This window comes from Euphorbia lathyris, chromosome 7 (assembly GCF_963576675.1).
Source record: "Euphorbia lathyris chromosome 7, ddEupLath1.1, whole genome shotgun sequence".
In the NCBI taxonomy this organism is placed as follows: Eukaryota; Viridiplantae; Streptophyta; class Magnoliopsida; order Malpighiales; family Euphorbiaceae; genus Euphorbia; species Euphorbia lathyris.
Window position 1 is genome coordinate 76,174,997 of NC_088916.1, and position 10,655 is coordinate 76,185,651.

At 30.1% G+C, this 10,655-nt stretch overlaps 1 protein-coding gene across 2 annotated transcripts; it reads left to right on the forward strand.

Annotated features, from left to right (window-relative positions):
- Positions 1-6,709: 6,709 nt before the first annotated feature.
- LOC136200768 (E3 ubiquitin-protein ligase RZF1) lies at positions 6,710-10,193 on the forward strand. 2 transcript variants are annotated; one of them, XM_065991206.1, is made up of 3 exons: positions 6,710-7,747; positions 8,230-8,404; positions 9,967-10,193. In XM_065991206.1, the coding sequence occupies exons 1-2, from the start codon at positions 6,739-6,741 to the stop codon at positions 8,262-8,264; spliced, it is 1,044 nt and encodes a 347-aa protein (XP_065847278.1). In that variant the 5' UTR covers positions 6,710-6,738; the 3' UTR covers positions 8,265-8,404; positions 9,967-10,193. The 2 variants fall into 2 exon arrangements, with proteins under 2 accessions (XP_065847278.1, XP_065847279.1); XM_065991207.1 differs by having other exon boundaries at positions 8,337-8,404.
- Positions 10,194-10,655: the final 462 nt, after the last annotated feature.

Here is a 10,655-nt window from a genome sequence, read left to right on the forward strand (position 1 = left end):
ATTGATCCTGATTTCTTTACAAATGACTAACCATCTTACTTCATTGATGTTCCATCCGGAAACAATTCCATACTAATGTATCTTTTGATTTTAATTGTATAACATTTCAAAACTTTTTAGTTTTCAATTGATATATTGATTATTTTTTATTGGACAGAAAGATTAATTTACTGCAGAAGATTGAAGCATTAAATTCTCAAATAAATATTTATATAAAAAAAACTGGCGCAATTAAGATGATAGAAGATGGTGAAAAGAAATGGAAATAGTGGAAGCAAAGATTTGGGGATTAGTTATTAGTATCTAATTAATAATTCAGTAAAATAAAATAATTATTAAAAAAATAGAGTAACCGATGAAATATGACAAAAGCATAAAAAAAATTGGGTTATTTGCTATTCTAATTATAGAAAATAAGGAATTGATAAAAGCAAATAAAAGATCAGTGTTAATGGTAAAATCTATATAATATGTGATTATTGGTGTAATTTCCTCTTATATATATATAAAGGTAAATATATTTGGATTGGGCTTAAAATTTAATTTTCAAACCTAAATCTAACCGGCCCGACCATGCAAAGGTTTAATATTAACATTTTTAACAACAAAATTACTTGATTAAAAAAAAAAAACAACAAAATTACTGGTACATAGTCTTATTCCACAATAAATATCTTTTATGGTTAAGACACAAAAAATTAAAAAATATAATTAATTTTAATTAACAGATTTTATTACGTTTCTATTAGTTGCATTCACTAATTAGTTACTCACTCTGCTTTTACTTCTCGAAAAAACTCTCTGTTATGACAAAGAGTTTTGAAGGAGAGCCCCTGGTTCACCCCTCCCCGGTTAAAGAGGTCCAGTTAGTTGGTTGGAGGAAGCCCAGGAAAGGGGTTGTCAAGTTGAATACGGATGGCTCCTGCCTTAGTAATGACAGAATTGCTGCTGGTGGAATTCTTCGGGATGCTGGTGGCGCCTGGCTGACTGGGTTTACCCATAACTTAGGTACGGGCTCCTCCTTTACTACGGAGCTCTGGGGGATCTTGTCTGGCATTAAACTCGCCATTCGCATGGGTGTTAAAAGACTTTCGGTGGAGTCTGACAATTTGGAGGCTATCAACAGGATTTCGGATAGACAGGCTGTTTGTCTTAAGAGTCAGAATCTCATTAAAGCCATCTTGAGGCTTCGTCCTGCCTTCGATTCTCTTACCTTCTCCCATATTTATAGGGAGCAAAACCGCGTGGCGGATCGCTTGGCAGCTGCTGGGCATTGGGGGATGTTAGGTGTTTCTACCCTTTCCGTTCCTCCTTCTTTTCTGTTACCTTCTCTTCTTGAGGATAGGATTGAGGTCAGTCTTCCTAGACTGATCCCGGGTTAGGTTTTTGTTTGTTTTTTTTTTTTTCTTCCATTCTTACCAAAAAAAGTTACTCACTCTGTTCTATAATAGATGTCTTTCTAGAGGTTTTTTTTGTTCACAATACATGACGTTTTGATTCAATCCATGCACATTAATTGACTTTTACCAAATATATTCTTGTTTAAGTTGCATTTTTGTTTTGAGAATAGATAAAAAGCAATTAGTGGATGCAATTAATAGGAAGAAAATTCATAGTCCCCATTGCAGTATCTCCTTCCATGTCACTCTCACGAAAAGTAGTCCCTTTTTCATGCATGGGTCCTCCTAGCTCACAAAATATATTATTTTAATTAAGTAGAGACCTTTTTTTTTGTCTCAAGTGGAGACCACTTTTTATGAGAGGTACATGGAAATGGACACCAGATTCTTTCCAATTAATATAAGGGTAACAAGGTCTTTTCATTTAAAATTAATTATATTTCTTAATTCTTATGTCTTAACCTTAAAGGACATGTATTGTATAACAGATTGAGTATTATCTATTCCTAAAATAAAAAATGCAACTTAAATAGGAATATATTTAATATAAATCAATTAATGTACATATATTATATAGGAGTATTATCACATGAAATTAAGACATAAATTAAGAATTAATTAGTGAATTTAATGATTGGAGTCATTAATGAAGCAACTAACAATTGAACCGACTTTATATTAATTAGATTCCAAATATTATTAGTACTAGTTAATTTAATTTGCACATAAAAATTGAATGATAAGTTACTAATAATTCAAGCTAATGAATTAGGGCAGTATAAATGCAACCACTAAATCACCTAACACATTCACATTTTTACTTTAATGAGAAACAAAATTAATAAATAAATTATGTTAATTGGGATGCATAAAATAGAAAATGAACAACTACTAGCAAGTTGGTAGACATGTTCCTAATGTTATGGGAAATATAGAGTGGCATAGGGTTTTGAAAATAAAAATACTAAAAAAAAACAGAATAAGTAAATATAAAAAAAATTACAGTTCTATCACTTACAAAATAATACAATCTTACACCTTAAATTTATCAGAATTAGATAATATTAAGTTTTTTTTTTCCATTTCCAATTTAATATTTTTACCACCTTTCAACATTTAGTGTTCTGATTATTTAATAAAATTTAAAATTGCATTTTTTGGTAAATTTTAAGTTTCAGATTGCATTATTTATATATAGATTAAATCCGCTCTTTTCCGATTACAATAAACCTAAATTTGTAAAGCAAACAATAAATGGAAACTTGCTATTTTCTATTAAAACCATAATTAAGAAAAAGAAAAAAGACAAAAATAATGTTAAAAAAAAATTAGGACAGAAGTTATAAATTTTAAACATTTAGATTTATCCTACATTGTTCTTAATAATTTTTTTTAATTAGTATAAGAGTAAAACTATTAGAATAATTATTAATTGAGTTATCTGTATGCACGTCATATTATTATTTATTAATAACAAATAAAAAATAAGTGAATATTTTTTTTATTATGTATTATGTATATGTTGGATAAAAAAATTTACAAAGGATAAATATTTTGTGGAACTTAACGAGCTTTTAAATTGACTTAGCTTATCAATATTCGGTTTTAATTATATTATTTATAATGTTGGATATAAAATTATTCGTAAGTGATAAGGATAGTGTGTTACCATATCTAGATCTATATTTCAGGGCACTTCTTCGAGAATTTGCTGTTTATTTTCCCAAAATTTATGGGCCGAAGGCCTTCTGGGCTTCATAAATATTGTCAAAAAATTACACAGAAATTCATTTTTTAAAAACTATTTACAACTATATCAAATCATAATTTTGGATTATATCAAACTAATAAAATCAGTACTTTTAATACATTTTAAGGATTAAAATTTATAAATTAAAAGTCTAGAATATATTTTATAGGGTTTATGATTTATGAATTTGAGTCTAAATTTTTTAAATTATGGTATAAAATCAAAATATATAGAGAATAATGATATATTAAGAATTAAGTTTAGTGATATGATTTAGTTGTAATTTTGTAGTTAATTATGATATTCATGTAATACCTATATTTTTTTGGCTTGAATTTAGGTAAATTTTTCTGGTCTCTGCTTTCAAAAACAAAAAAAAACTTGGGTCAAATACATGAATATCATAATTATGTACAAAATTACAATTAAGTCATATCTCCAAACTTAACATATTATTACTCTCTATATATTATGATTTTACACCATAATTTAAAAAATTTAGACTTCAATTCATAAATCATAAACCTTAGGAAATATATTCTAGACTTCTAATTTATAAATTCTAATCCTTAAAATATATTAAAAGTAATGTTTTTACTAGTTTGACATAATCCAAAATTATAACTTGACATAGTTGTAAATAATTATTAAAAGATGAATTTCTGTGTAATTTTCCCAAAAAAGTTTTGGCCCCTAATATTTAACCTACAAAATTTATTTTTTGTTAAAATTTAGTTCTATCGAAAGCATCATATTAAAGTTGTCAGACCCGGACGTGACTGGTCAGATTGGGAACCGGCCAAGTCTCAAATCTGGGTCATACTCAATTTATTAATTTTCAACAATCCGTTAAGAATTGGTGTCAACTTGGGATCTTGCGGTGTAATCGAGAACTGGATTGATCACAGTTCTTTATTTAAAAAATATATATATATTTTTTTTAAAAGGTAAAAAAAATTAAATAAAAACCATTATTTTTAGAAAACTTTGGATGTTTAGATCTTATTATTTTCATAATTCACTGATTTTTTTTCTTCCTATATAAATAATATAACGCTTAACTTTGAACTACTTATAGTCAGTTAGGCGGAACGAAGATTTCATACTTGCAGGAGCTTCTGCAGTTGCGGAAAAAATTTCAAAGTTCAACCTAAAGGCAAAAAAATTTAGCCTTCAACATGTTAAAAATTCATCTTTTTGGTGTATTAATTAAAATATTAAAAGGATCAAACATGAAAACAGTAGGCATGTTAAATTTTACATAAGTTCAGTCTAAATTTTACAAAAATAATTAGCGTTCAGCACGTTAAATTCATCGTTTTGGTGTATTAATTAAAATATTAAAAATGTCAAAAGATCAAAATAGTATACATGTTAAATTTTGCATGTTAAATTGATGCAATTATAAAAAAAAAAAATTATAAAATCCTCAACTTAAACCTCAATCAAATAAAAAAAATACAATGTAGACAACAAATGAAATGAGTAATGCATCAAAACGCAACTTCATTTATTTTAGGGTAAATAATTTATTAATACCCACATTTTTACGTAATACATTATTTAATTCTTTTATTTTGAAAATCACATTATAAAGTTTCTACATTTTATCATTGTTAACTCTTTGATCCTTTTTGTCTATTTTTGTAGATTTTAAATCAAACATATCTTAGCTGCCACGACAGCTATAGTGCGATATAAAATTACATTTTACTCTGTTATTTTCTATCTGCCTATTTATACCAAATATAATAGTTAAAAATCTAAAAAAAAATAGACAAGATGACCAAAAGGTTAATAATGATAAAAGATATGAATCTTATAATATGTTTTTTTTAAATAGAGGGACCAAAATGTGTTAGGTAAAAATGAGAGGACTAATAAATTATTTACCCTTACTTGTATTATACATATGAGATCAAAACCAAATATTATAACCCTTTAACTTTGCATTTTACTAACATAATGACCTTTTTTAACGTTGATCAAAATGATTACTTCAATAACGAGCAACCTTTATGACAATGATATTTTCAGTAACTTTAATTCTTGAAATTTTTAACTGGTCATATATATGTTATTTAGTTAAGAGAGAGAAAGTGGTTGTTTAGAGAAGAAAAATTGAATTGTTAAAAGAAGGAAAACGATTACATAAAATGAAACCTGGCAACCATGTGTCATTCCATGAAAAAGAAAAGAAATCCGTTACAATAATAAGCTAATAATTGGATCCTCGATCCTAGTTGCTTGCAATCGTTACCCTCTAATTCTCTTGATATTTGTGAATGTAAGGACAATCATTGGATTTTCAATTCTTCGATAAGAATGGTGAATGCTCATGTTGCAAATGAGAATTGTTGGAGCATAATATCCATTGTAATCGAGCTTAGTTAAGAACAAGGGCATAACACAATTGCTGAGTGCGAATACATAGGCTTCTTTATGGGTTTTATCAAGCTTCAAAAATGGTGATTCGTAAAATAATTAAAAACGGTTCTAAGTATGATTTTAGACAACTTCAATTTTTAAATTTCTCTATTTTGATATTGTTATCGGTCATTTTGACTTGCTCAACAGTAAAATGCAAAGTTAAGAGACTATTAGCATAATTTAGAGGCTTTAAGTTGAGTAAAAGTAGGACGAAATATTTGGAATGTAAATTTAGCGGCGACAGAGGTATGAGGCATAGACAATCATCCTGGATGGGAGGGTTGTCTAGGGCTCGGATTGCTTTCGTTATTTAGGGTCTATGATTCAAACAGATGGAGAATTGGATGAAATGATGCTCATAGGATTAAATATGGTTGGTTGAAGTGAAAAAGTGCTACGGGTTTCCTTTGCGATCCCGACATGCCTAATAGATTAAAGGAAAAATTCTACTGCATGTCAATTAGACCTGCATTATTATATGGTACAGAATACTAGGCAGTGAAATATTATCACATTCCTAAAATGTCGGTAGCGGAGATGCGTATGTTGCGATGGATGCGTGACTATATAAGGAATGATAGGATGAGGAATGAAATAATTAGAACGAAAGTATGAGTTACATCTATTGAGAATAAAATGAGAAAAATATGAGTTTATGGGGATTGAAGAAAATATGACCGTGGATGAAGAGAATTTATACCGCTGACACGACTTGATTTCACGGTTTTGTATGGCAGTTTATGTTAGTTGATCGCAAATCATTTCGGAATTAAGACTTTATTGTTATTATTGTTAATATTTATAATTATAATTGATCGATGACTCAACGTAACTCCGGGATTTAATAGACAAAAGTTGGAAGAATAGGGTCCTAAAGATGATTTTTGAACATTCCTTTGGCGGGAAGGTAGCCGTTAAAATTTTGCCTCGCAATTTCAAAATGCTTCATCTTGTTCCAAAACCTCACATATTCTCTTCTTTACAGAGAAGAAACAATGGATCAAAACCCTAACAGAATCTCATTGCTTTCTGCAACACAACAAAGCCATTCTTTCTCCTCCATCCTCATCTATCTTAATCACATATTTATAATGTTTTTCCCCCAATCAAAAACATTGGCCCAATTTGATTTCTCAAACCCTAAAACTCACAGCTATTATGTCTTTGAGCCCGCCAAGAAGAAGATCCGGTGAAGCAATCGGAAGGCCGACGTTTCGACCGTACTGGTGCTACCAGTGCCATCGGATGGTGAGGATTAATACTGGACCAGCAGCAGTCTCAAACTCATCGGGGATCATCTGCCCGCGATGTTCTGGTCAGTTTATTTCCGAGATTGAGATGAACAGAGCGAGATTACTCGTTGATTTTACAGATTTTGATTCCTCTCCTGAATCTCGATTACTTGAAGCACTATCTCTCGTGTTTGATCCATCAATTCGGAGATTGAATTTCGAGGATTTGGAATCGGAACCCCGGGGGAGATCGTGGTTACGGAGACGAAATCGATTGGATCTGGAGGGAGAAATCCATCCGAGAAGGCGTAGGAATCTGAGTTTCGACGGTAGAATCCATTCCGCCGGAGAAGATGAAATTGGAATTCGATCCAATTCCAGACCGAGAACATGGATTGTTGTTAGACCACCACCGGTAGATCCTTTCTCTCCATTTCAACCCAATCTGAGTCGTGAATCAGAAATTCCTCGGAGAGTTAGTTCTAGGGATTTCTTTTTAGGTCCAGGCCTAAACGATCTGATTGAACAGTTGACTCAAAATGATCGGCCAGGGCCACTGCCTGTGCCGGAGCTCATTATCCACGCAATTCCGACTGTAAAAATAGCTCCGAGCCATTTGGCCAGTGACTCCAATTGTCCAGTTTGTATGGAAGAGTTTAAGGTTGGAGGGGAAGCAAAGGAATTGCCCTGTAAACATATATATCATAATGATTGTATTGTGCCATGGTTGAGGTTGCACAACTCTTGCCCTGTCTGCCGGCAAGAATTGCCGGTGATTTCAGGAAATAGTGGTGACGACAATGTTTCCCGGAATGGAGAGGAAAGGGGTGAAAGAGGTTGCCTCAGGTTGATGAGGCAATTGGGGAATTTGTGGCCGTTTCGTCCCAGATATAGCAGAGTCAATCCTCATGATCACGGTGTTGATAATTCTCGAGGTAAATTTTCATTCTTAATCTTATTATTTATATCTCTAGGAATGTAAATTATAGATAAGATCAGGGTACAAATTTCCTGCAACTTATTTAGAGATAGAACTTATTAGTCTTACACCAAAATTACATATGCGGTCATTTTTCTATATTTCACGTTTTGGTGTTTTACTTTTTAATTTTCAATTTTACGTTTACAATCTTTTGGTAAATTCCTACTAAAGTGTACAATAGCAATTATGACCGAACCAATGAGGGTTGGTTTGAGTGATAAGGAGTTGAGTATATATGTAATTTACCCATTAATATATATGCACAAAAAATTCTTATCACGGATCAATAAAAAGGAAGATGCATACAATTTTCACAATTAATAATGTTATATTTCAATTACCATGAATATAATTTACCCCCAAACATGTGCTTACCATTTATAAGATGATATTGGTTGTTGATCTTACTGAATTGAGCTTTTATTGTTCCGGCAGTTAGAACAAGAAGGTGGTGTTGCAATATTCTTTAGAAGTAAAAACGTTGCTGGTGTTGCTAAACACTAAATAAGACTTGATGTTTCCATGTTTATATGCTTTTTTAGGAATGTAAATGTTTAAAACAGTTATGGAAAGAGCAATTTGGAAAAGATCCTTACGGATGATGAAACTGGTATGTTGCTTTCACATTTTTTTACCCTTTTCTTCACTGTTTTTCCTTATTAGTTATAGAGCTATCAAAAATTGACACGAATAAATAATCCGTATAATTTATAAAAACAATTTGCTTGACACAACTTATTTGACATATATAATTATTTTTATTGTATTTATATCATCTACAATCATATACATAATCATATACATGTATAGATTACACAACATGATAATAATATGTGATTACACCTATTATTAATTTTGTTTTAGACACAGAATATCTATGGCCCGCTCAAATCAGCGCCTAATTGCTGGTTTGTACTTGACTTGGAATTTACTGAAATTTATAGAAATATAACTCAATCAAATCAAATCATCAAATTTAATTCTAAATATATCATTTAGGTCTAATGCTCCTTCAGCCCCATAACTTGTCCAAATTAGTTATTTTACTTTTTCAACTCATCGAATATCCTATTTACCCCCTTAACTCCATAAAAGTGGTATTTCTCACCCCCTCAACTTATCTATTTACCCTTCCAACTCATAGAATGTCCTATTTACCCCTTTAACTCTGTAAAAGTGGCATTTCTCACCACTTACAATCTATTATCGAGGCCTAAATTGATACCATTTTTTAAACGTTAAACCTATATTGGTGCTATTTTGTACGTAGAATCTAAATTGATACTTCCCCAAAAACCATAGGCCTATTTTGGTACCTTATTCCTACATATAATGTCTTTAACTTGTTTATATTAATATTTTATTATTTGTAACTTTTATTCATTCTTTCTCTTTTCAATTTTTTTTACTAGTTAAATTTTGATTATCTTAATTATTGTAATACAATATTATTGTAATAAACAAACGAATGATCAATATAATTATCAAATTAAAACAAAATAAAAAGTTGATATTAAAAAAATATATTTTCAAACTCATTTGAATAAGTCCTATTAATTTTGCATAATGAATGGGTAAGAAATACCACTTTTATGGAGTTAAGAGGGTAAATAGGATCATAAGAGGTGAAAAATGTCACTTTTATAGAGTTAAGGGGGTAAATAGGACATTCGATGAGTTCGTGAGGGCTAAAATGATCAATTTGGACAAGTTAAGGAGGTGAGAAATACCATTTTTATGGAGTTAATGGGATAAGTAGAACATTCGACGAGTTGGAGGGCAAAATGACCAATTTAGACAAGTTAAAAGGGTTGGAAGAACATTAAGCTTTCTATATATAATAAATAAAGTCTACTTTTACATTTTAATTTAAAAATTCTAAACTCCAATTCATGAATTTTAAACCCTAAACAATATATTCTAGATATTTAATTTATAAACTCTAATTTTTAAAATAAATTAAAAATAATAATTTTATTAGTTTGATATAATTATAACTCAATATAATTGTAAATAGTTTTTTTAAAAATGAATTTGAATTGATAGCAGGCTAAATTGAGTTCAGCCAGCCCAACCAATGAACAATTTTTAGTATCATATTATCCACGGATTAGTTTTCTTTTCTCTCTCAAAAGTATTTGTTTCTGGAGTGGTGACCTTTTTCTTTTACAGGATCGGGCTGATTTCGGAGAATGCTGGATATGCACAAACAGAGTGCCTGTTCTCATCCATAATGTTCACTAAAATTTAGGATCAGAGATCACTTCACTTCTTTTTCAACTTAATATTTGATTTCAATAATCATTCGAGCGGATTTATTTATGTAAAAACTCATTGCAAAATTACATCTTTGTCCATTCAATATGTCAGCTTTGATATATAGTCAACTATTTTATATATTATGCCAACTTTAGTTATATACAAATTAGCCGAAATAACTTTTACCAAAAGTTAAAAGGCAAAAAGCATCCTGAGACCCCTGATCTTTCATTGTTTGGTGCATTAAGCCCTCGATCTTTTATTTAGACACATTAAGCCCCTGATCTTTCACCATTTGGTGCATTAAGCCCTCGATCTTTCATTTAGACACATTGAGCCCTTGATCTTTCATATATGGGTGTATTAGGTCCTTCCATAAATCAATTAATATATAGGTTTATTAAGGGCATGTTTGGTGTGACAACAAATGATGTTCTAAAAATAACAAATTCTAAAATAAAAAAAATATTATATAAATTAATAAAAAAAATTTAAATAAAAAATTTATTGAACACAATAAAACATTGTTTTTCGATAATTATGTTCTAAATATAAAAATAATGTTAAAAATGAAGCACATTTTGTGGAAATAAGAAGGGTAA

Bases quoted from the DNA above. Each gene is read 5' to 3' on its own strand.
- LOC136200768 (XM_065991206.1), top strand. From the start codon at position 6,739: ATGTCTTTGAGCCCGCCAAGAAGAAGATCCGGTGAAGCAATCGGAAGG. The intron at 7,748-8,229 runs GTAAATTTTCAT...TTGTTCCGGCAG, and splicing joins CGGTGTTGATAATTCTCGAG to TTAGAACAAGAAGGTGGTGT.